Genomic DNA, 27,660 nt, shown 5'->3' on the forward strand with positions numbered 1-27,660 from the left:
TTACATTTTTTGAACACTGAGTACATTTATAATATAAACTGAAGTGGCATTGAATCAATTTATTTTCTATCAATCAACTAACAATTTAAATATCAACAATTTATCAAATAATTAGTCAAGGAATACTGTAAACTGTCCACTTGTTACAGCTTCTCAAACCTGAAAAGTCTCTTCATTATTATCCACATTTATTTTTGTAACAGTAATATATGTAATATATTCCCTGATTACTAGCAGTTGTTGAACAACGTCTGCACTCTTTCTTTAAATAATAGTAGAGGTGGTCATTTCATAAACTCTCCAACTTTGTGTGTTGTCTCTTAGGTAGAGCAATCCTAGGCCCTCCACGGCTTTACCAGGAGCTACAAGAGCTACAACATGACCTTTCTGTTGTGGAAGAGGTCACTCTGCTTGTGGGTACATTGGAAGGGACATATCAGGTACTTGTCTCTTTATGCGACTTTTGCTGTTCCTGGAGTGTCTCACAGGGAAGTGTGTATCCCAGAACATTTGTAGTACAGCAAAATTAGCTGAAAGACAAGGCATTGGACATTGGCTTTGTCAGTCCAGCTGACTCTACGGGCCAAACCACAAAAGTCACAGCGTGTCGTTTGTCATATGGCTACAAAGGATAAATCTCTCAGGGTTTGTTTAGAGAACTTAATTGTCAACTATAAAGTAAGAAGAAAAAAAATTGCACTGACCTTGAGGCATGCTGTTCTCCTCCCAAAAACCGCTTTCAGCATCACAAATTATTCATAAACGCGTTATCTCAAGGCATCGAATGGAAATGGTTGAAGTATGGAATGTGTTCTGTAAACTGACAATACCTTCTAAGCCTTGAGAACACACTGAAGATTCACAGAGGTAGCAAAGACAACAATGAAGTATGCTCAGTTAAATTAAATCTCTGAACTCAGTGTAAACTCAGTGATCACATTTGGATAGTGAAAAGACCGTTTGGGGAGTCTGTTTCTGTTCCTGTAAAAGATATCGCAAAAGGCTTCAAGATGTTTTAAGTATGAACAAAGAGATGTATAATATGCTTCTCGGATCACTGGTTTCTAAGAGCCAAGTTTCAAATCCGTCTAATTATCAATAGTAGCACAACTGTGAGAATGAGATGTACCTCTCATATATTAAAGGAGTGTCAGATTTGTTATGTTGCAAAAGAAGCTGTCAGGACCCCTCCTGCAGAGTTTAAATCAGGGCACAGTAGTGCAGCACTATCACATTAACAGTGCCATACACTGCATACAGTAACACCTCCAGGGAGGTATACTCCAGCAATCACCAAAGAACCTCTCAGGCTAATGGTGGCACCTTTGCCTCCCTGCACTTAATGAGCATAATGTCCTCAGGAAGAGTGATATTCGCCTTGCACTAAATGACATTCACTTTCCACAGAGTTCTAATATTGTCCGCGGAACAAATAGACAGAATACCTCTGCACAGCTCATTGACTTCAGAAAATTGATTTGATTCTGTTTGACTTGAGGGTCTATGTTTTACTGTAAAATGGATACTAGTACTGAAGTCAATTCAGAATTTCACTTGATAAGATAAAAATGCTTGTTCAATATGTTATTTGAAGCACATTGCCTCAAATCACCTACTGCCTTTTTTTTTTTCTTTTTTTTTCAAATGGATGTGTGGCAGTTTCTCAGTTTGTGTGCAACAGTATCAAGTACATCTATAGTATACACCTGTGCTCTGTGAACACATTTTGTACTTGGGTCTGTGCTAGATGACCTAGTGTACGCTAGAACTGAGAAACAGTTTTTAACTGTGTGTTTTTCTGTCAAAGAACCTCAACACCACTGTGGCCCAGGACTGGTGTCTGGCTCTGCAGAGGCTTATCCGCATCAAAGAAGAACAGATCCAGAGCGCTAACAAATGTCGCTTACGCCTGCAGGTGCCTGGCAGGCCAGACAAGTGAGTATTTCACATACAGATGTGGATCCAAGTAAAATGTACTGTTTAAGTGTATGTGGCATGAAGAGTAAAAAAAAACAACCCAAAAACAAACAAAACTCCATTAACATTTGAGAAGATAATTAAGAAGGAGATTTTAATGCATGTTGAACACCATCTTGACCCCTTCCAGTTTGCCTATAGAGCAGGGAGAGGTGTGGAGGATGCTGTTGTCACACTCCTGCATCTCTTGTATAAGCATCTTGAGGCCCCCCACACCCATGCAAGATTATTATTTGCTGACTTTTCATCTGCATTTAATACAATTCAACCCTTCTTACTTGCTGACAGGCTTTACAATCATTTTAAACTTGACACTAGTCTGGTCGGCTGGGTGACAGACTTTCTGACTAATAGGTCACAATGCGTGAGGGTGAATCATGTATTTTCTGATGTGCTCTCCTCCTCTACTGGATCACCCCAGGGTTGTTGCCTCTCTCCCCTTCTGTTCATTCTGTACACAAATGAGTGTCGCAGCAATTTCTCGAACAGACATATCCTGAAGTTTGCTGACGACACAGTAATCGTCAGTCTTCTAGTGAGGGATGAGTCAGGCCATGGACAGGTTGTAGATGATTTTGTGAATTGGTGTGATGAGTCCTTCCTTTCACTTAATGTGTCAAAAACTAAAGACATGATTATTGATTTTAGGAAGTCCTCTTATAGCTCATCACCCACTATCATTAAAACTGCCGATATTGGGATAGTTGAGAGTTATAAATATCTAGGCGTGGTACTTGACCATAAACTGTGTTTTGAATCTCATGCTGATGCCACTACTAAAAAAGTTCAACAAAGACTGTTCTTTTTAAGGAAAATGGGATCTTTTAATGTCTCATCTGAGATGTTGTCTTTGTTTTATAGAAGTTTTATTGAATCTGTGATGTCTTTTTGTATCGCTGCCTGGTTTGGTAACCTGACAGTGAAGAATAAGAATCGGTTGGGACTTCTGGTAAAAACCGCTAGCAAAATTTCAGGGCGCTGGCAAGATGGACTTTTGGCCATCTACAATAGAAATGTGCTTAGAAAGGCTCATTCTATTATTAATTGTGTGAACCATCCACTTCACAGCGAGTTTGAGTTGTTGCCTTCCGCCGCCGTTTTAGGGTACCTCCGAGGAGGACAAAAGACTCCAGGTCTCTTTTATCCCTACTGCATCTTGTCTCCTTAATGGCAAATAACTGTCCTTGAACCTTCTATCATTATTATTGTTATTATTATTTATAGTATTGTTCTGTTCATTTTTATCCTGCTGCTAAACTAATTTCCCCTTGTGGGACAATAAAGAAATTGAATTGAATTGAATTGAATTAACAGTAGTTCAAAAGTGGTTTTTGGTAAATGGTTTAAATGTTCAAATGATGAAATTACCAAACACTGACAGAACCTGGCAGTCATATAAACCACTAAACGATAACACCCAGTGATGAGCGTTTTATAACCAATGATTATATTAATTAGTTATTATATTACTGTGCATGTTCTATCACCGTGGAGAATTAGGCTTATGCTCGGCTAGAATCCATGCTCCCTATGCTTTGCAACGTTTTTATTCTCCCATGCCAAGCAGCCGCCGAGGCTGATAGATGAAGCCCATGCGCAACGCAAAAAACTGCAGTTCCTCAATTGGACACTTGAGCTTGAGTCATTTAAAAATTCCAACACTATAGTAGAAATAAACCTATTTAAAATCTAATTGAAAAGACATTTTTGGTCTTTATGATTTACTTCTTTTTTATATAACTGGTATACAACATATATTTAAACCATTTAAATTATATTAGGGCTTAAAGTTGTGATTTATTTGGTTTTTAAAAACACAAAAATCTACAACCACAATTTAAAAAAAAAATGTTGGAACGTTGTGTAAATTGCAAATCAATACAGAATGCAATAAGTTACAGATATTGTGTTTTAAACTGACAAAAATTGAAAAGAAAAAATGGCAGAAAAATTCTAAAAACATCCCAGAAACATCTGGAAACTGTTGAGACCAGTTGCTAGATTTGTGGGAGAATAATGTTGTCCCCTTCTTGTCTGATATAGGATTCTAGCTGCTTCTTGGTTTTCTTTGCTCTTTGTTTTTTCTGTTCCATGTCATCAAATGTTTTTATTTGTTAAAGTCTGGACTGCAGAAAGGCCAATTCAGGACTCAGACTCTTTCATTCCTAAGCCTTGTTGTTGTAATAGGTGTATTATGCGGGACAGTATTGGTTTACTGAAATATTCAAGGTTGGTCTAAAAACTCTTTATATACTTTTCAGTATTGATGGTGCCATTTCCGTATGTACAAGTCCATACAGTCAGGCTTTGTTATTTTGCTCTGATAACGAGCTGGGTGGTCTGTCTTCTCTTTAGTCTGAAGAACATGGCTTACATTTTTTCAGAAAAAGAATTTCAAGTTTTCCGTTTTCTACTTTGCCTCTTTCAATTTAAACAAGTCTTGGCTCAGAGAAGACAGCAGCGTTTCTGGATCACGTTCACATATGGCTTCTTCTTTGCACGGTAGAGCTTTACCTTACATTTGTGGATGGCATGGCAATCTGTGTTTACAGACACTGGTTTCTGGAAGTGAGTCCATGCAGTGATTGACACGACAGAGTCAAGTCTATTTTAATGCAGTGCTGCCTGAGGGCCCAAAGGTTATGAGCATCCAATACTGAGTTTTGACCTTGTCTCTTGCACAGAGAGATTTCTCCAGTCACTCTCCATCTTTTGATGATATTATGTACGTATTATTATGATGATAAGAAAGGCAAAGTCTTTGCACTGGGAAATTTTATTCTGACAGGGCAGTTTTTTGCAGAATGGTAAACCTCTTTGAGGCGCTCTTTTTTTATACCCAGTCACATTGCTGACCTGTTGCCAATTAGCTTAATTAGTTGCAAAATGTTCCTCCAGCTGTTTCTTTTTAGTACCATTTACTTTTCCAGCCTTTTGCTCACAACTTTTTAGAGTTGTGTTACGGCCATTCCATTCCATTACTAGCATAAGCTGATTACAGCTCTAGGGCTTTTCTAATGGCTGTCCACAAACCGGTCGCTGATTTCACAGTGGCTACATCCATCTTTTATATACAGTCAGTTACAGTTCCAGCTGGCAAAAGCTGTGGCTGGAAGCTTTCTGTTTTTGGGTACATTTGTGCATATGTTGATACATCTCACAACATTTCTTAAGTGCCTTGAGGAAAAATTTACAGCTTTGGCACAAAAATTCACTTGGACTCATTTGATTAGATTTTAGAGTTCAGAGGTTAATCTCCTTTTCCAAGAACACAGTATCTCAGGAACACTTGAATTCATTTATATTTGCAGTAAATGCCTAAATTCATATATTTTTATATTTGTTAATGTGAGAGAGGCAGAAAATACTGGAAGAACAATATGATGGGGTAAAAGCAACAGGAGTTGTGGTAACATACATCCTCTTAGAACCGTGGGCCAACAGGCACCTTGACCTTTTGCAAATCAGAGGTGCGAACAGTTTGGTCTGTCGTGACTGGGTAATTACCCAAGTCAAATAATTCATTTTATTCAGTGCTTGGATTGAATAATGAATTGTCTCCACAAAATGTTCCTTTTTTGGAGCGTTTAATGAGAAACGTTTTTTGCTTTGGCCTTTACTTAACTCTTGGCCCCTAATGTGTAATTTTTATGAATTGCCCGCTAATATCTTTCTTCATTTACGGTGTGTTTATACTGTCCTGAAATGGAAGATATTCTGTCCTATAATTGGATTTCCTGACTGTGGGGTGCCCTAATATAAATGTTGTACTCTTATAGTTCTTATATTTAGTTTTATTAAGTCACAGAAAATTTGTAAAATGTGATACTGTGAACTTTCAGGCATGTTTTCTTCAATAGTCCAAACACAAAACAACATTAGATTTTTTATTGTCTTAGGTTAAAATACAAAGCTGCATACAATGCACAGAAGGTTACCTTGCACAGAAGTGCTAGTGTTACATGTTGAGGTGCATCCTGGTGGGTGGATTGACTAATGAATGACTGAACACCTACTTAGAGACCAACAAAGACGGCAAGGAGAGAGCATATGAGTAGCTTAGAGTGCTGGAACAAGAACTGGAAAATAGCAAATAATGGCAGATTATAATGGATTCCATTTCGTGGCTTCTGCTGGGAATAGGATAAGAAAGAGGCAAGGGAGGACAAAAAGAGAAAGATTGCGATAAAGAAGCCAGAGCCCTGCTGAGACATACTAAGCAGGGGGAGGAGAGGAAGAAAGAAAGAGTGAGAGTGATGAGCGACCTCCCCCATGAAAGATTTGGCTTGGTGCCGGCAGGGCAGCGGCAGTCAGAAGAGTGGGCCTAATGCTTCAGAGCCAGAGAGAATCTAACTGTGCCAAACCAAGCTAAAGTGACAGCTTGAGCAGCGGAGCTGTGCAGATCACTTCTCCCACATCTCCCAGCTTCCTCATCGGCTGTCACACCAGGCCTGCAGGGCCAATCTGCTTACTCAGATGTTTGGTGGAGCCAGATGCCACGCTTACAAGAGAGTCCCCGAATTCCCCTTTAAGGGGTACCCTATTTGCTGAGTTCCTGTGATAATGTCATTAGCAACTGAACTGACAAGGAGATTTCCCACCCCGACATATGTCCAAGCTGTATATTTGTACTTAAAAATTCAATACTGTAGAGCAAGACTCGTGTTGAAATCATACTTGGAGTTTTTGTGGTGACGTAAAAGATAACAATGTCAGCTGAAAGAGAGAAATCTCCTGTAGGGAAAAAGAGCCAATTCTGGTTGTGTGATAGCAATCTAATTGAGGCTGGGCCTCAGTGCTGGGTGGCTGGACCGGCAGTGAGCCTCGGGGCTGGGGTGACAGGTGGCACAGCGGGTACCCGAGCCATTCTGACACTACCCAGGGTGCAATAGCGGCAGATTGTAGGGGAGAGCAGTGGACAGACTGGCTCTGTTTCTCTCAAACACACACACACACACACACACACACACACACACACACACACACACACACACACACACACACACACACACACACACACACACAGTTTTTTCCTTGCATGTCCTTTTTTTGTTTTGTGACTAATATGGTTCACAATTTCTGGTTCACAGTCTGTGTTTCTTAGAAATACACACACACACACACACACACACACACACACACACACACACACACACACACACACACACACACACACACACACACACACACACACACACACACACACACACACACTGTTTCCTAACTGTCCTTTTCCGTTTTGTAACTAGTATGATTCATAAGCATTACCCTGCTTCCAGCACCTGTATGTTACGTGTATTCACATAGACTTCCCACTGACAAATGCAACTGCAAAAAAAGCAAGCATGTATTTCACACGATGAGGCACACACATTATGGGGCAGAAACATAGATACACACTCTCGCATGCAGAGCTAAGCCTTTGCTCTGCTGGTGAGAGAGTGGGACCGCAGCAGGGACCCCCTGTACTGAGTTGGTCCCCTCCTGTCTGGCCGCAAGCGACTCTCTGCAGTCAGGCAGCACATCACAGCCTCCACACTGCAAACAGACGAGTACGTGGAGAGAATCCCGACTGCTGCCTCAAAGGCACCAGCCTACGTGTGACAGCAGTTCATTAACATCCTCTTTTACTGCGTCTGCAGTAGCAACCACAGGCATAGATTCATGGACCATACTGGCAAGCGATAGATACAGAGTTCAAATTTCATAGTTTAACCAAATGTGTTTGTTGCTTCATCCACTTACACCACCAGAACAGCATACACAAAAGAGCAGTATTATAAGCCAGAGAAACATTTTTTTTCTTCCTTTTTTTATTTAATGGAAGCTTTTATGTGCCGAATGCCTGCAAGGCAGGTGGCAGTACTTTAGCTCGCAGTCAGATGACTGATTTCTAGCGCATTCTGACTGACAGTCTTATCTTTGCATCTGTACAGCAGAGGTTTTTCTTTGATTGTTCCACGTGTCTAACAAGAAACATACAGAAGGCATGACATGATATTAATACCAGAAGCCCTAGTTTCAGGAAAAGGTTTCTTGCTTGGACTACAGTCTTGGAAATGGTGTTTTCTTTAGCTTTAGATTAAAGTTATTCATGCTTTTTCCAACTCTCAGATGTTTTCTGTCACACAAATAAAAGGGGACTAAAATAGAATTGAACTTTACATTACTCTTTTAGTAGGAATTGACAATTAATGACAAGCAAATCTGCCGCTTGAATGGGCAGCAAACTAACTGAATTGTTTGCAGGGAAGGGCAGCGGAGTAACTAAATAACTGGATGACTCTTTTAATTAAGCACAGCTGGACTGAAGAGAAGGGATCTTGTGTCGGCACTTCTGTGATTTAGTTACCAGTATCTGGAACAACAAGACATATATATACTGAGGTTGGCAGGTGAGGCAAATCATCAGGCTGGTGAGTAAAAGCACACAACAGAGTGAGGATCCTGGGCAGCGGCCTAAGTACTGGAGAGCATCCAGGGCAGCGGGAGACACTTGTGTCCCAAATTTCTGAAGATGGCAGTGTTAGTATAACATCTGTAACATACTTGTGAATACATACTTATGTGAAAGGCACTCCACCTTTGCACCTACCTGCGCTGTTCTCCTATTTATAGCCACTTTTATCCAGGGACAGGTTGCTCTTTTGTTTCTTTTTCTCCCTTCTTATTCCCACATGTACAGTACGCACATTCGCACAAGTATGTGGCAAAGAATAACCACCGTTCTCTACTTTGAGCTAGTTATCGTTTGTAGTGGGGCTGGAGCTGAGGGGCACCGAAGACACGTTTTCCTTGGTCAGCTTTAAGTGGAAACATTTTACTTACTGCTCGAGCAGTCAGGACTGTTGGAGGAGTATGCTCTTATTAAATGAAGAGGTATCTTACATTATCTGAACCTGTTTCCACAAGAACATATTCATAAATAGCTTTTTGTTATGTATTGATTTTTTTTGTAGAAATGCTTCTAACCTTTACACCATGAATTTTAATTGCTAGATACTACTCAATTTAGATGTCAAATGTTCTAAAACTTTCTTTTATTTATATCTCCAGCGCCTGACAGTAACATCAGTTAGATAGTGGACGGCCCACTCAGCTGTCTGCTCTCCTCTTCATAGTTATAAAGATATGATTCTTGTGAGTTAACATTAACTTTTCATAATGCAAAGAAAAATAACTTGTACTAACAACAACTCTGCCAAGCTCACAGAAATCTTTAAATGAATAATTCCATATAGCTAGAGAAAGTGGAAAAAAACCCACTTCACATCTAACACTGCTTATTTTAAATGTAGCCTTAAGCTGTGGAATAAATCATATAATAAGGTCACCTCACCCTGTTAACTACTTTAACTGTAAACACCGAGGCAACCAATTAAGATGAAATTAAATTAAATTTAACCATGTCCTCTAAGTATAATTCTTTTGTGTAGCAGAGATATTTCCACTACAAGGATTGCAGGCTGACTTGAGACTTGTATTAATACAGACAAGCAGATATTTACTTGCGATCAACAGTATCGCAGATAAAACCACAGTGTATGCTGTCCGTGTCTGTTTTTATTGTGTCATCTGCAGGAGGGCTGTGCCTGGTGCTGGATTCACAAACATTTAAGTATCAAGACTGCTACTGTGGCGGTTTGAGCATTCATTCAGATTTTAGGCCCTCTGGAAGTTGTAACCTGCATCACCAAAAGCCAAACATGATTTTGCACATTATCACGAAACGCCTCTATAAATCAGATTTGATCCTGACGCACTTTAAGTGTATCTCTCCTGAAGTTCCATCAAGTCCTACCCGAACTAAATCTGAATGCTTCCCTTAGTTATCTGACTTTTTGCAGAACAAACTTTCTCTTTGATTCTGTGGAGGACGGGGGTGAACTGAAGGATGGGTGCATGACAGGCTGCCACTCAGCACTCAATCCTACATCTGTCCCGTCCTTGTGCATTAGTATCACACATGTGCTTCGGCACTGACCTGCTCCCATAAATCCATTGGGCGAGCGCCTCTCTTCGCTCCCTTGCCCCGCTTTGCCCTCTCTCTGTTCCCCTCCCCTTCCCTTTTCTCTTTACCTCTCAGCCTTTCTCATCTCGCCTCTGCCAGCGTGCCCGAGTCTAGTTCTCCATTCTGGCAATGCACCACACCTGCACTGCGGCTGTCAATCAGAGGGCAGGAGGGAGGAATGGAGACTGCGCTCAGTTTAGCATGTTTGATGCCGTGTGGGCATGAAGTGTTACCTAAGGAATGTAGCCAGGAGAGTAGTTGTATTCTCATCACACCCTGTCTACCCTTCTGTCTTCGACAAATTGCCTTTCCTATATTTAAGCAGCAAATGGTATGAATTACACCTCTTTGTGAAAGGTCCACTTTTTCAACATGTCAAGGAAGTTTGAGATCTTAGTTACTTTATTCTGTTCCTGTCTTCAATCTCTCTCTCTCACTATACGTGTGTGTGTCTCTCTCTGACGTTTTCATCCTTCCTCTATGAAATTAAAATTAATTTGTGGCGGGCAGTGGCAGGTATGACAGAAGCATAATATCCGACTGCGCACTGCTCTCCACTCAATTACCTTCTAATGATTCCTGAGTGTGAAATTGTCTTTCTTATGTGTGCCTGAGACCCTAGCCCCTCCCCACCCCTTTTTCTGCATTCCCTTGCACTTTTCTTTTTTTTTTCTTTCATTGCCTCAGAATCACTGCAGAATAGCTGTACAGGTGACTGAAAGTAAAGCATTATTTTGGAAAGCTGCTTAGCGCTCTAAAAAGATGTCCCATCCTTGGCCAGACAATTTACTTGCACTTCCAATAAAGCCTGATCAACCCAGGCACCACACCACCATCTGTCCGTGGTTCGACACTGACTGAGTCATTGTTAACTCGGGGCCAGTCTCTGCCAGTCTTGTTTTAGACTGCTAGGAACTTAGAGGTTATTGTATTTGACTGAAAAGAGAGTGAAAAATCAACACATGCATGACTAGTGGTCTCGAGCTGACAAAAAACCTGACAAAACAGGATGCTTGAAGAGACTAAGTGTTTAGACAGGCGTCTCTTACCCGGGGATGAGTTTTGTGTTTCTAGCACTTTACACAACCTTTAAGTAATTCAAACAGAAAATCTACTTTAAAACATTTTGCTCTGGGAGAGACCTTGCATTTCACGACCCATTTTGATACTGGGTTTGGTAATGACTTTTGGAGTGTTTTCTATTGGGTGGGAAAACCCGCTTAAAGCTTTTACATAAGACACGCTCAGTGTCACAGGCATAGGTCTTGTTTCAGCACCAGGAAGGAACACATTAAGCTGAGAATCTTGGGGTGTCGAGACCTTAATTTCCTGCCTTCAGGTGAATTTTAATGCACCAAATTGGGCCTTTTTTTAATGCAAGAACATTCAGGCACTAGCTAACAGTTTAACATATACTGCAGTATAATCCAGTGAGACTAATGCTTTCAAACAATTACCCTCAACTTTTATCATTTACTGTTTACTGCTGAGTCAGCACACATATAGGTATGATCCTCTTTTATCCTTTTTTGTGTTTGTGTGATTCCAGACATTAGTGAAAGGTAAAATTTCTACCTGATATAGCACAATGGTGCTCAAGCGCATGGCAACCGTGCATAGTATATAAGGCATTTGAGTGCTTTAAGCTTAAGCAGCCAGTAAGGCTCAGCCCATAACAATTTGACTGACGTGTATTTGTTTACCACACATGTTTTTTTGTTTTTTTTTTGTTTGCAACCCAGGACTAGAGAGAAAAAGAAATTGACCAGAGGGGATAAAGGAGACACAACACCAGCTGGCTTTAAGGCTAATGACAGTGTTAACAGCTGGCAAATTTAGGGTGGTTGGCTGTGTGTTAGTGAGGAGTCAGTGCAAGTAAAATATTTTGTCTTCACATGTTTGGACTGCAGTTTGCATTGATAAAATTCAGATTGTTCTGAATTAAAATTGTAAAAACTCCTTTGTGCTATTTATCACGAATAATTTTCTGTTTTCTGTTGCTCACTTGTCAGTTTGTTTCCTGGCACTAATTTTGTCAGTTGTTTGCTTCCTAAATCTGAAAATATGCACATATTCAGAAAATATGGGAGAATCTTGATCATTTTCAGTTGTCGGCACTGTTGTTTTTATTGTTTTTTACTTTTTACTTTTTTGAATTTTTATCCAATTTAAAAGTTAGCATTTTTTCCTTTCATATTATACATATTTTAAACTCATGTAATTTTAAAAGGACTTTATGAAATAACCTTTCTAATTCTACGTGCTGGCTACCTTGAAGAAACAACCTGTAAATACATGTAGATACTGATAACCAATATTACCATAAAGCATTGGAGGCAAAATGCAAATTTGTATAAAGGCCATAAGCAAACTATATTAACGGGATATAAGGATGCAGGTCATTTTTCAGCTTTGTTTAACTTCAAGTTATGAGTTCCTAATGGAAATGCACATAAACAGAGTAGCTAGTGTTGTTCAGGGCATTTGTTTCCTCTGGTAAATTATTCCCTTTCCATTTATTCAACTTTTGAGCACCTTCATTAATTAATGACTGTGTCTTATGGTTTGCCAGCATAGTGTGTAATTTGAGGATAAAGAAATGCCCAAGTCACTCACTTCCTGTCTGCACTCCATGCAAGATATCTACTATCTTTGTCACATGAAGACTAGAAAAGAGTTAAAAGAAACTTTTCTTGGCACTCTAATAGCAGAATCATTTTCTGCTAAGTTTGGTATTCATAAACTTGTCTTTCTTTTAAATTGAGAGATTAAAATCTTGTTTTAAAAAAAAAAGAAAAACTAAGAAAACTGTTACATGCTGACTGAAAGTATATTAATTTAAAATGAACATGTATTTCCAAATTTCTCAGTATGTCAAGTATACAAATCCTTCATTCTACCGGTCATTTTGTTCCTCTATTCCCTTCACACCTATACTATCTGGTTTCCCACTGTGACTGAGTTTCTTTCAAAAGGCTCTAACTGATCAGAGCCTGTGCTGGTTGTGCCAGTGAAGCCCACGCGTTAGTGGCATTTTGAACACTGGAGGCTACCTATAAGCGATTTAGTGGGACCATGCTGTGTGATCATCACAACCCAAACTGAATGTTGACGTGCAGGCTGAAATTATAAAGCCCCAGCTTACTGGACTGAACTGCTGTAAAGCTACAAGCAGGCAAGCAGCTGTTATGACATAAAAAATCTTGTTGTATTAAACTTAAAGTCCCATGAAATGAAAAATTTCTTTTGGTGCTCTGTTGGTGCCGTTTCTCTGAGTGTATTGTTCTGCTTTCTGTTTTTATATAGAACATCTCGAGAATATGTCAAAAATGTGCTTTTGCTCTCTTTCGTGTGCCTTTAAGGTAATCAGCCTTGTAGTGCTTACAATGTATTAATAAAGATAAATAAAAAGAGGTAAATATAAAACAAGTTCACCAGTTTGTCACTTTAATTATGTGTTAAAGCAGATGTTTTGATTAGTTTAATTCACAATTTAAACACATTTTTTAATCCCTTTTTTTGGGGGCATTTCTCAGCCAGTTATATACTAACGCATGGCCTCAGTTTGTTTTGTTTGGTTAAGGTCATTACTGCTTGGTAGCGCACAGAAAGGAGTGATTACATGCAACAGTTAGAGTGTGATTCCTCTGCTTTTAGAGCTCCATTGGTTGAATCCTCCCTGCTGTTTTGTTTTGGGGATCAAGAACGCCTTTGCATTTATATGTTTATTTAGTTGTTTTACTGCACCAGTAACACTGATGCAATTTTCAGTTCAGTGAAATGAGACCTGTTAAGCATGCTGTTTTTTTCCCCCTGTTTTCCTCATTCTGGTTTAAGCTTCATGCTTTCACAATAATGTGAATTTGAATTTGTAGCCTTCTGTTTTGATGTCACAATGATGTCAGGCCTACTTTGTTGTATACCACTTAAAATGACTCCTGGATCCCAACAACAGAGACAAAATCCATCCATTCATTCTTTTATCTTTTTATCCAAATCAGGGTTGCAGTGGGGCATGGAACATATCTACGCCTCCACAGCTTTAATAGGGTGTATGCCACAGATCTAACAGAGAAACAGACAATCATTCACACCTACTGTCAATTTAGAACAACCGATTAACCTAACCAGCAGTACTTGGAGAGAATCCATACAGGCTGGACAGGAACATGCAAACTCCACCCAAACGCCACCAAATTGCACAAATATAATAAAAATAGAAGAAATAATACCCCAAAAGTGTTTGTGCTATTGCTTAATAATGCCTTTTGGCAAATATGTTATAAATAAAATTCAGTATATTAATGCATATGATGTCTGCATCCATCTGAGGCTGAGTCTGTGTTTTTTTGTGCATGTGTTTTCTCCACCAGGTCAGGGCGTCCTGTCAGTTTCATGGTGGTCTTCAACACTCCTAACCCCCTTAGTAAGATCTCTTGGGTCAACCGTCTGCACTTGGCCAAGATTGCACTACGTAAGCACACACAAACACACACATTCACAAAGGCATACATGCAGTCTAACACAAACAGAAAGGATTACGAAGTCATTTCTTTTTAAACAGGATGATGTAATACAATGAAATGCAATGACAATGTTTTAAGTCAGACGCTCAGGCACATCATCAGTGTTTGCTTCTTACTCTATTGGCTAAGTACTAAGTATTACGGCTTATGTGAGCAGAGAAAAGGATTCTCACTTGGGTCACCTGAAGTTTATGTTGAACAATGAAGCAAACTGTTAAAACGTTACGTTAATACAGTTTTCCATCTGTCTGTTGTGGAAACAATCATCAGTGATCATTCAGGAAAGATTCCCGCCTAAGAGAGGTTACTATTGTCACTGAAAAAGCATTAGCTTTAGAACTGTTTTATAGCTCTATATCCTACCATTTTTAATGCAGCAAGTCTTCTTTTTTCTAATTCTGGACATCACGACTGGGTATCAAGACTTCACAACGTACACATTCAACATAGAAAGAAATAAAATTGGCCAGACCCTGCCCAGCAGGGAGCAGCACAGTTCTTCTTTATCTCCCTAACCTCTTTCCTCTAACCCTTGTCTTGCTCTGCCCAGACTTTTGCCTATTATGCAATCTGACCATGCTGTAGTACAGGAGATCTTCCTGTCTTTGGTTCATCAGTGCATTCTGTCATCCAGTGGCAAAAGCAGAAACAAGACTCTCGAGGACAGTAATCTGCTTATTTATCCATGAAGGCGCATTTTCAACTTAATCACCACCTCTGTTTCCTTTTTCCAATCCTTTCCGTCTCACTGTATTGCCTTGAGCACTTTATATGTCACATACAGTTTATTCTGGGTTTGTTGTGCGTGCAATGTGTCCCCTTACACAGCTCTTGTGCAAATTCAATTGCACTGTGCATGCTGTTGGTCTTCCAACAAAGCTCTTGTGCAGTTTTAATTTTACCGATGTGGTTTCTTTCATCCAAGAGGCTGTTGCATTGAGTGTTAGCACAGAAAAAAAATCGTTTTCGAAGGTTTTGTAGCTAGATTAAAGAAAACTCTATGAAATGTCTTGTTTAGATAAGTGGCCATGTATTTGGGAATGATTTAATACCCCTACTGGGCTTTGAAATGAACAGGGGGTCGGATAAATCTTGGTTGTGCAATGGTCAAGAGGAAATTTGAAATGTTTTGTGCTTTACAGGAGTTTTCCCAAAAACTATACTTCTGCTGTATCTAGAAATTCTCCAATCTTGCACATTACAATAAAAAAACAACACTGGATTCTTCCCATGTGCTGCCAGCGTACCTCTCACAGCAGGGGTATAGAGGTGCAAGAAGCATGAAGTGCACCTGTAGACCCTCCAGTAGAGCCTGCTGTATATGGTTTGTGTCAGAGTGACATCAAAGACATCAGGCTGAGAGCAGAGGATTCTGTGGTGGCAGTGAAGCGCAGCATCCCCAGTCTTTCCTTGTTGCTCACACCTTTATCAGCAACACAGCAGGCGTACTGATGAGGACAGCACCATAGTTATAACACGCAGCTCTCCTCCCCTATGGCTTCTGTGTGGACATGGGTATTATTCAAAGCCAAATCATGCAAATTATCCATAGTTGTCATACTCACAAGGAACCCCCAAGCTGCAGTTATTACTCATTTATATAGACCATCCATATCAAATATGAATTCAAGAGAATACTGAGGAGAATACAATGACCAGAAGAAGATTAAAAGTATGCAATTTTAACCCACTGTGCTTAAATTAATCCAGTAAACAAAATATATTTGGCATTCACAGGGGAGGAAGACAAACATTGAATTTTCTCGGTTTATTGGATTTGACATCTTTAGAAAGAACCTGAACAGCCTGAAGACAATGGATAAAATGCTATCAAAATGTAAATATTGTATTGTATTATTATTATATTACTGTAATGTTTATTCACTATAACGGCAATGTCAGCACCCTATCTGTGTTTGCCACGTTACCTTTCTACCTTGCAGCGTCAAGTGCTTGTCACTGACATTACAATTTTCCTTTGACTTAGAAAAGTGTCACATCTTTGACATATCTAAGATTGTAAGATTTTGGGCCTTTAGCCAACACTGCTATCAAGGCCATGTTACCATGAGAACTGCAGTAACATACGTCTAGATTTTACCATCACCAACATGACAAGCAGTCAAGTGTGAGGAGAACAAGCTTGAAGGTACAAGGAAAAGTAATAAAGTAGCAGAGTAGGGACAAGGAATGAAATAAGAGCGAAGCAAGAAGTACAGAGGAGATGTTGTATGGCAAGATGAGTTCAAAGAGGGGAAAAGAGAGATTATAGACAACCTCCCGCTGCAGTCAAGATATCAAGTAATTATGTGATTACTACATATCACGTTCAAGACACGGATTTGGGCAGTGTAGGCTGGAGGAAGCATGAAGACCATCTTTCAGCTTGATTCCCTGTCAGTGATTGACAGCATATGTGTTTAAACCTGTGCTTATTTTGATGATGTTTGCTTTTTTGATTGGATTATCAAAAAACAACTAGGGTTAAGTCTCAGATTTTGTCTCAGGATAACATCATATATTTACAAAGAACTTAAGTTGCAACATTATTTTTTGGACTTTAATATATACATGCCTTGGTTCTTTCGATCTGCAGAGCTCCGTGGTGTTATTTCATGCTCTTTTGACTTTTTTGCCCAGAAATGATAGAAGTAACTCTCGTATTATGCATCATACAGCTGTATCAGTGCAGTTTTAGGATCACTGCAGTCTTAACTTACCAGTGACATGCACAAAAATGATGCACATAAAAGTGCGAGCAATTGGAAAAAGTCGTGACTTGAGAAAAGTTGCTTGTTTTCGTTCTATTTTTTTTTTCAAAGTAGTTGTCTGGGGCCATTTTACATTTCTCTTACCCTTGAAGAGAGCGAGCCAGAGAGAGAGGGAGAGATGTAAGATATTCACAGCTGACAGTACACACAATGTCTCTGTACTTCATTTGCAATCACAAACTGAAACTAATGGAAATTTTTAATAGCTAATAAGGGTATAGAGTTTATGAAAACAAAATAATAAAAAAACCTTGTTTACCTAAGCTGGTCTAAAAACATTTTCCAAAAGTATAAATTAAATGAGCGGACTGTAGTTCATCTTTCTGTTTATTTGTGATAGCTTCTATAGGATTACAGGAGTGCAGAGGAACCCAAATGCTGTAAAGTAAGCGACACCACATGCAAACCATAAATGACTGTTGAATATTAATACACAGTTTAGTGCTAATTTTATTTTATTAATCTAGAACATATGTTGTGCAACTAAATAGATTCTAAAAATTTAAGCAATTCTGACCAACTGTCTAAAATCGTCTTGCATCGCCAATTTCATGAAGACATGCATTGGTTTATTCTTGACAATATTTGTGTGACCAGCTGTTACACTTATAAATTGTCTGTTCTAAAATATCTTCATTAATTTAGAATCGGGGTCATAATTCCACAAAATATATATTTTTTCCAGTTGATCACAGAAGCATTTAGATCACTTACATTACACCCGTTTGGTAATGGAGCTGCCCTGTGACCCATTGGTACTCAGCAAATCATTCATTTCAAAACAAATGGTACAGGGGAGGGCAGGGAGATGGATTTCATTGAATCCCTTGGGGAAATAGATCAGCACCAACCTGGTCAGGATGACAATTACGTGTTAATTGTATTACAACCACACTTTGCCTTCCCATTTAACCAAATGTAATTACAATATGGGAGTTGTTGATTTAATTTCACGGATGGCGTGCTGTCGTCGAGGCTTCCTCATCATTGCAATCGTAGGCAGGCCTGGCCTGTGCTCAGGGGAGACCTAGAGTTGAATCAGCATTTCAAACGCACCGAACCATGGTCTTGTTTAGTCTGAAATGGGTGCCTTGCTTCGAAATGTCCCTGAATAGTGGACAACACAAGTAGATAATGTTCGCATGCATGATTTAGTGAGCGATTAGATATCACAAAACTCATTTTCCCAGACCCATCTTCACACTAGTGTTTATCCTGTTACCCCCATTTAGAGAAAATACGGCTCCATCACTCTGACGTACTTGGTGGCCTTCCCTGTGCGTGCCACATGTGAATATCACTGACTTTTAATGACATTTCTGTGCACTGTATTTAAGTCTTATTAGTGTTTTGCCCATTAACAATGGTTTGTTGATACATTTTTGTCTCTTAACTCATTGCACCTTGATCATCCATAAACCTTTGGTTTCTTGGTAGTTTAAAAAAACTACCGCATGATGTGCTTCAGCAAGATGTTTAAAATGCTCTGGTAATGGAGCTTTACATATGCTTATGGCAGCAAATTCTGACAAGACATGCTTCCAGAAAACAGTTTTTGTCACTTTTGAGTGCATGTGGTGTAGTTATGAGGCCTAGAAATAAAAAGTGAGAATTATCCTATGGTGGTTCCTTGCCAGGAGCCCTGGGGTCCATTAATAACCTGGTGTGCCACTGCATCTTTTATGCCTCTCCGAGTGGCCCTACTGTTTCTGAAGGGTCTTCGTGAAATAGCCAGAAGCATTGCTTAATTAATGGGTTTTCTCACTGCAGAATTAATTGCTTCCTTCCATGCAGTCCCAGCTCTTTCAGGCAGGGTTAAGGCTGCAGACTTTGATGGCCCTCACAAGAAGAACAAGAGGCCGTCAAATCATGAGAGACTGTCGCTGAGACATTGGAGACAGAAGTGGAAAAATGAATGAGGGTAAAGAGAGAGAGAGAGATGGTGAAGTTGTGTGGGACTGTGTGTGTGTGTGTGTTTGTGTGTGGAGGTGAGAAAGTGGCGGTTGTGGAGGGGGGGTGAAAGGATGATTGAGACAAGCAATCAGTCCCACTGCAGGGAACAGAGGGCAGACAGGGGGCTGTTGCCTGCGGTTACACTGCTAAGTGTGGCGGTCTCTCACTTTTTCCCTCGTACGTGGATCAATAGATGAGTTGAGTGCGGCTTGGGGGTTCTGGCACACACTCTGACACGCCTTCTTAATCCACTGTGTGATAACCTATGCCATGCCGATGTATACCACACAGCAGACAAGTAAGGGTAGAGAATACAAAATCCACCCGGTCTTATGGGAGACCGTCAGGGGTTTACTTCCATTAGCCAAGGGATTTAGATTACTTGGTTGCTATGGTGACTGATATTGTTGCATCTCTTCAGATAACATTAGTCAACCCTACGTGGAACTGTTATCTTTTATTTTTGTGCCAGTCAGCTAAAGGAGGTGGAAAGATTTCTTTTGAACACCTTTTTTTTCTTTAACTAAACATTCAAGGAAAACCTCCCATTTAAAAAAGGCATTCATTGGAAGGATTTTCTGTTAGCCCTAAAATTAATCTGTCAGACAGCAGAGATTATCTCCCTATCTCACTGTGCTCAAACATGGGAAATGTTTATGATGAGCAAACATTATCACGGATTTAATTAACAGATCCCACACTCGCATTGATCCATGGGAAATATCAATTGCACTGGTGTATTTAATTAGTCTATATCTTTGGCCTTTGTGTCACAAGGGTTGATAGAGTGCCATGATCTGCAAATTAATCTTAATCAGCAAAAGACTTGAAACAAAAGCATGATAAGAATAAAGAAACTGAGAAACTAAATCTCCCTACTTAGTATTCCAATCCAGAAGCTTTACAAATGATGTTGTTATGAATAGTTATGGTAGAGTAGCTGGGATTGAGTAGAACTGACCATGACCTTTAGTTTGTAATCTCATCTTTCACATAGATTGCTTTTAATTAACACTGTATTAAAATAAACATCACCACTGGAAATCACTGCAATTTTTTTTTTCTTTTTAAGACGGTAAAATGTTATTTGAAAAAATACAGTGTTATGATTTAATTGATTGTTTTGTTAGTTTTTATTGTAACAAGACACTAACGCTGGTATAAAATGGTCAACAGTGTTCCATTAAATCCTTACGATGGAGATTTGCAGGAAATGCAGACCGAGAACAGACTGAATACTTCAGTGTCATTAGGGGCTAGAAACAGCAGTCACGTATAGATGTAACTCCATTTTTGCGAGTGGGAGCATAGCTCAGTAATTGACTTCAATATGGTTTACCCTGAGATAATAAGTGTAGCCCTTGCCCAAACAGGTGGTAGCTTGCCCTGCAGAAGTGCCATTAGCAGTCATTTAACTAAGAGCACACTAATAGAACCATAGCATCCGGGCATTTGAATTTAATATGTACCTCAGCCCCCTGGTGAGATTATGATTTAGTAAGCCTGCTGGTGCGAGAGTATTTGCCTGTAAATGGCAAACTGAAAGCTACATTTTGACTTCTGAATATTTTCTCAGTCTCTCTATAGATTTTTCCCAGGAGACTACACAGAAACACAGGATTTGCTGGTTTAGAGGAAACCCAAGTGGTTCATTTGAAGATTTTGCAAACAGCGCAAAAATTAAATGTTAAATATCAAAGGAGTTAGATTCATGGGAACTACAGTGTTCTTGTAATCTGTCAAAGGTTGTATCTGTCATTTTTTCTTGATTTATTATCGTGTATATTTGTAATCCCATTTAACCAATGTGATGTAGTTTGCATGTGACACCAGCGTGAAAGACCTTTATGGTAAGCTGCCAAATGACGAGGATGATATGATTGATTTCTCATGTTTTTGCATGGGGGTGAGGCAAACAGGAAAATCAGTCAAAATCTAGTTATCTACATGGTCTGTGATGTTTCCAGGGAATCTGATTGAACTGTTACTTGGGCATACTTAACCAGATTTTCCAATTTTCCAGAGTGAGATTTTTTTTTTTTTCGTTTAAGATGTTTATCCATATGGTTCATGCGTTCTGTTTAACTGTTTTCCAACAGAGAATTAACAACTAAGCTGATAAACGTTGTACTGTCACATAATTTTATATGTCAATTTCTTTGGCTCAAAGGTTGTATTGAAAACAGCTGCTTCTGATCGGAGACCTCAGTAAGAAAAATACTGTCTGTATGTGATATTAAAGCACATTTTTAACAGTCTGCTTACAGGTGGATGCATATTCCAAGCCTCTACGTTTAAGTTACTAACCACCTGCATGAAAAATAACGGTCTCATTTCATAATACCATAATAACTCACCTGTTTGGTTGTTATTTAGACTGCTTTTGTTAGTACTTTGCTGCAGTGTCCTGCCTGTGTCGACAATTTCCCACAATTGGAATCTAATTGGTATGCATTGGAAGATACAATAAGTTGCATGTCCTACACCGCTGCTTGTAATTGCGATTCGAAAGCTAACGTGACTGTCTTTCGCTACTGATTTGTAAAGCCTATCTGTGGTAAATTCAACACGATGTGAATCTAGTTTGAGGTACAGATTGCAGTGTGCTGTGAAGACACAAACAAATGCTGTAAGCATGTGAAATGCAGTTTGCTTATAAATATAGTTATTTGGCTATTGTCCTTAAAAAGGACAAAAGCTAACATATGATATACCAATATCACATTTGTTGTGGTAATAGAGATAAATACAGCAAAAGTTTTTGTGTGCATCAATAGGAGCAGTTCAGGCTCCTTTATTAGCTGATGTAACATCTGGATATTAAATATAGAGGTTATAAAAGCTGATTAGTAACCTGAAAGTTACTAGTTTAAATTCCTGTCCCTTTGTTGACATGTTCTTCCATTATATAGTGTGTTTGTGCATTATATTGTGGATGAATCTAATTCACAGAATTAGAATTGAACTAAGACTTGGGACACTATTTGCTCCAGTCTGTGTTTGAATTACATATAATGAATATTGTGCATACAAGAGTAATTTTACAAGGAGTGGGACCATGTGCATGTCATGGTCTGCCTTTTCCTCTGTGTGTGTGTGTGTGTGTGTGGTTCATATATTAGTTGTCAAAAAAACAACCACACACCAGAGCTTGCCCTGTTGTTATGTGTTTACACGATGTGATTGGTTGCTGTTGTTGTGATGAAAAACTAGCCCCACAATTCAGTTGGCCAACACATGACATCACCTCATTCAAAGTGAATGAGAAGTGAGACCACTGAAGTCTAAAATGCTTGTGTGAGAGTCCTTCTTTATAGGAGAAATGGGATGTAACAGGAGTACTTGATTGTTAGATTTTCCTGTGTTTAAAGGTTTGACTGATGCAAAATAAATTCTCAGATGCGAAAGTGTACTGTGTAGTTGTACATGCGTGTGAATGTGCGAGTGTGTGTGTGAGGATACTGGCCTGTGTGTCCCTATTCGATGCCGTATTCAATTTAGGTCTGTGCTTATCATTTGTTCACCGTTATTCATCTTCATTACTACATGGCAAAGACTGAAGGTTAAGGCTAATTTGTGTTCTTTCCTACCACTTTTCTCTCTGTCATTTTCTTTGAATCCCAGTCCTTTTCATTCCCCGTGTTTCTCTCTATGTATTTGTCTTTTAATTTTTACTGAGTGACAATTTAGTAAAAGGAGTCAGCGTACCCAAACGGCACATTATTTATGCTAATCTAATAATTAGTTGAAGAAAGTCGATAATTTCTCTGTGGAATAGAAAACCACTGAACTTGCTGCCCCGTCGTCAATTAGTCTTTAATAAGTGACCTCACACCTCCATGAATCGTAGCAGGAGCTTGCTGAGGGATAGTCGGCATACAAGCCAACCACACACAAAATAATCACTGTATTCAATAATACTCCACAATTCAAGATGATTAAAAAAAGGATTTACATTAACCTTGCTTTTAGTGTGACTGTTTAAGTGTTGAGATAACGCACTCAAATGGATGAATTCTTTGTAATATCTGCAATAAGTATCTAACATAAAGCATAATTTGATTATACAGCTTAAAAGATGTTCGTATTATAAGTAAATTATATCAAGTATGTTGTGTGTATGGGGTCGACAAGGTACAATCTGTATGCAAAGCTGCTTAGAATTTATAATATAATGTACAAGTATTTTTTTCTTTATATCTTTACAGGAGTCAGGAATATAGCCTGTTATACTTGAGGATATTTTGATTAACAGAATATTAATATCAGTTTACTTTTTCCAATGTAAATTTTGTTTTTAAAATTGCTTTCAAGCCATTCACATCAAATAATTCAAAGTGACAAAATTAAAATTTGGATTTGAAAAGTAAGCAACCTTATAAAAGAATTAAAAACTGAGACCTTTCATTACAGAAGCACTCGTGATTTTTGCTGTAGCATTCCAAATTGTGGCCAAATGGATCCTGTTTGCTTTTCTTTTTGTCTTTTTTTTTTTTTTAAATGTCTAAAATTTGATTGGAGTCCATCAATGGAATATCTTTATGAACATACATCTGTAATGAAGATGTTGAATTTATAGACAACAAGAAAAACATTTCTGGCCCTGGGGTAGTTCTGGTTTTTGCTTGCAGTCCATTTATAGTCTGTGGTCAATTGGCCAGTCAGTTTACAGAGGGCTTTAATTTTCTAAAATGTATTCTTGAAATTATCGGTCATTGCCTAACAATTCAGTGGACAGGATGACAAAATTAAAAGCCTTCTTCCTGATCTCTTCTTACTACACTGAAAGCCCAAAGATGGGAAATGATCCTCCTCCTTGATCATGTGGATAAGACAATTATTTGGACACAACTTGAAATATACAATACATAGCAAACACATGTTTATTATCTACTCATTATCTGGGTAATATCAAGCACTGGGACAGCAAAACCATGCTGAGGGGGGGTTTGTTTGTCTCAGGGACAGGAAGACTGTGCAAAGCTGTGCAAAGGTTGAATGCAGCCAAATACAGAGGTCCTTGGAGAAAACCTGTTACAGGCTCACCTCATTTGAGTTTGGGGAAATAGTTCATCTATTTGCAGTGAACATTCTGTCACAATATTGCAGAAATGACTTCAGGACAAGTCTCTGACTGTCCTTGAGTAGCCAAAGCTAAGACATAAACCCCTTAGAAGACTTGTTTTAAGCCTGTAGACATTCACCTAAGAAGGTTTGAATTTGTAATGGCTGCCAAATGGCAAAGAACTATTTTTATACAAAAAAGTGACAATTCACATACAACAAATAATTTAATTTTTTTTTAATGGTTTATTGAATGTATGTTGATTGAAAAAATGACAGTTGTGATTCTGCTGTTAAGAATCCAGTAGAGCTGAAAGAAACTCTGTAGAGATCAAAAGTTTCAGTATGGAAATGTGAAAATTACAAGAAAATACAAGGTACAAAGCACAGGATGAAAGTCATTGAAAGAAATATCTAAAAAAGATAGAATGCACTTATCTAAGTCTACACAATTTTGCCCTTGATCATTCTTATTGCTTCCTTTGTATAAATGTGTTTTGGCTTTTATTTATACTGCTAAAGCTTCAAATATCATAACCATGCAAGATGCCTAAAACAACATCAATATTAAAAAGATATTAAAAATCCAGGAATAGTATTTGAATTTAAACATATTAAACACAAAGCATGATAGCTGATATGCTGATGGGAACAGGTGGATTTTGAGCTGTAATTTAAACTGTGTGATAGAGACTAGTTGTAAGAAGGTGAAAAGGGTAGTATGTTCCAAAGACGAGGCGCAGCACAGCTAAAGGCTCTGGCAAACAATGCGTTTAGTCTGAAACGAGGAGCAGTCAGGACAGCTCCTGAGGTTGAGCGTAAAGCACAGGATGGGGTGTAAGGGTGAAGGAGCTCTAAGAGATATGGGGGTGCCAACTCACTGAGAGCTTTAGAAGTGAAAAGCACAGTCTTGTATTGGATGCACTTGGGAATGGGGAGCCAAGTTGGATAGGTGTAATATGGTCTGTGAACTTGGTGCAGGTGATGATTCTTGCTTTAGAGTTTTTGAGGAGATGAGAGAGAATGGCATTACAATAATCCAAATTAGGGGTGACCAGGGCTTGAACCAGAACTTGGATGTTGTGTTGAGAAAGAAAAGTGCATAGTCTAGAAATGTTACATAGGTGGAATAGGCTGACTGTGACATTATTTGTGTGAGTGGTAAAAAAGAGAATGTCTAGCGAACCAACTATGGACACAACAATAGGGTGTACTCTGGAAAGTGAGTACTTTGAGTTGATATCTATGACTTCAGTTTTATTGCTTTTTGGTTTGAGCTGATTGATTGTTATCCAAGTGGTGATGGCTTCTAGGCGGGCAGTGAGGTTAGAAGATGAAGAGGTGTTAGGGTTTGTGGAAATATATAGTTATATCCTATCAGCATAAAACTGAAACTGTATTTCAAATTGGAAAAAAATATTTCCAATAGGAAGGAGATAAATTATAAATAGCAGGGGTCCCAGAACTGATCCCTGAGGGACACCATGTGTTCTGGAGGCTGATGGAGTGCAGAGAGTCTTGCCTTGGGCAAACTGTTTCCTGCATTTTTTGCAAGAAAAGGAGAGCTATTGTCGTGCTATGTCCTTGATTCCAGTGCTGGTCAGTCATTCTAAAATGAGAGAATGGGAAATGTTAAAAGTAGCACTGAGGTCAAGAAGGCTAAAGGTGAATGTGAGAAGACCAACACCTGAGATACAAGGAGGACGTCATTGTTCATTTTTACCAAGAACTATTGCAGTGTTGTTTCTAGAATGAAAACTGTCTCATAAAGGTTACTGTTAACTAAGTGGGCCTGAAGCTATGATGGTATTGTACATTCCAAGATTTTAGAAATAAATGAAAGGTTGGAAAAGGGCCTATGGTCATTGAGCTTGTTGGGGTCTAGATAAAATTTGCAAGAACAGGGGTGATAGAGGCTGTTTTGAGGGATGTAGGAAGAGTAGCCGTGGAGAGGGGAGTTAATTATGACAGTTATGATTGAAGACAGTGTAGCATGGCAGTCTTTGACCAGTGTGGTTGCAAGGGGCATGTAGTAGTTCTGGATATTGTGATGTGTATGTGTTTTAAACTGAGGATAGCTGAAAGAAGGATAATGTCAGGAGTGAAATACTTGAAGTGTTTCCTTAAAGGAAGTAGTCTTGAACCAGGGTAGAAGAATTCAGTTGTAGATGGATGCTGAAAATTTTGTTGGAGAAATTTCTGCAGGTTATTTCTGTTAATTTTTTGGAAAAACAGGGTCTGACTGTTTCTCTCGTCCAAACCAAAAAAAATCTGAGTAATCCAATGATTTTGCAGTAATGCAAGCATTCTTGTAGAGGACTTGGTGATTAAGGTATTTTTTCTTGGGTACAGCCAGGCTAGTTTTCTTGGCCAAGATAACTGACTGACTCTTAAATTTTATCTCCTAACTTAAGAATAAGGATACGATACTCCTATAAAACAAACTCTGCAATTAGCTTTTTCCTTTTGCTCATTATAATGCATCTGTGATCTCTACCAGCTTATACCTAGATAAAATATGCAAACAAACCAGAAAGGAGAGCTGTTAAATTTCATGCTCAGTTTAGTTTCTATACATTGAAAGAGATGATTACACAATTCCATAATGGGAGTACTTTGGCAGAATTGCCCAGTGACTTGTCAGGGGTACACCTGTTGTAAGGCTCAGTGCTATGAGGCTCACATACCAGGCAAATCCATTATATTATAACACAAATCCGGCAGTTGCATTTTTCCTGCTGGGGCAGACTCTCACTGTTGATTAAGTAAAGGTTTAATCACTGTTGAAGCCCTGCATTGGCAGTACCTGGCCTCGCCTCCTACAACAGGGAATAAGCCTCTGGCTGATTATTCACATGCTAATCACACCATTCATATTATATACCTGAGATTGTGAAATGTCTTTATGGTGATTTTATGTGGTTTGACATAGCTTGAAATAGTTTACAGATTAGCTCAGCTGTGGGAATGAGATGCATGTTCAAAAGAAATAAAACAAGTACATAAACTAAACATTGAGTTGGGGTGACCTAAGTAAGAATGAATAGAAAAGAGTCTCTTTTTTTCTATTTCAGGAGAGGAAAATTCACCAGGCTGGTTATGTGGAGAGGATGAAGGAAAGACGACAGCCCCCTTTTGGTATCCACTGCTTGCCTGTCACATGTCTGTCTTTGCTACAAAATCAACAGAGAGAAAGGTAATTTTGCTTCTGTGATTAAAGGACAAAAATCAATTTTTAAAAACAGTTAGTTTGTACACATGTTTCTGAAATTTCAAAGATCAGAATCTGATTTCTCTAAAGCCCCTGCCAGCACTGCTTTCCAACAGTCTAATGGTATTTAAACATATAGGCCATGTT

The 27,660-nt window shown here is 38.9% G+C and overlaps 1 protein-coding gene across 3 annotated transcripts in view; it reads left to right on the forward strand.

Annotated features, from left to right (window-relative positions):
• The window catches only part of arhgef10la (Rho guanine nucleotide exchange factor (GEF) 10-like a), a 114,029-nt gene that overhangs the window by 47,146 nt on the left and 39,223 nt on the right, over nt 1-27,660 (forward strand). For all 3 annotated transcript variants that reach the window (XM_031733246.2, XM_031733249.2, XM_031733248.2), the window contains 4 exons: nt 325-440; nt 1,808-1,935; nt 14,362-14,462; nt 27,377-27,498. In XM_031733246.2, the coding sequence (XP_031589106.1) occupies nt 325-440; nt 1,808-1,935; nt 14,362-14,462; nt 27,377-27,498 (467 nt within the window). The remainder of the gene's footprint in view (nt 1-324; nt 441-1,807; nt 1,936-14,361; nt 14,463-27,376; nt 27,499-27,660) is intronic.

This window comes from Oreochromis aureus, linkage group 5 (genome assembly GCF_013358895.1).
Source record: "Oreochromis aureus strain Israel breed Guangdong linkage group 5, ZZ_aureus, whole genome shotgun sequence".
Lineage (NCBI taxonomy): Eukaryota > Metazoa > Chordata > Actinopteri > Cichliformes > Cichlidae > Oreochromis > Oreochromis aureus.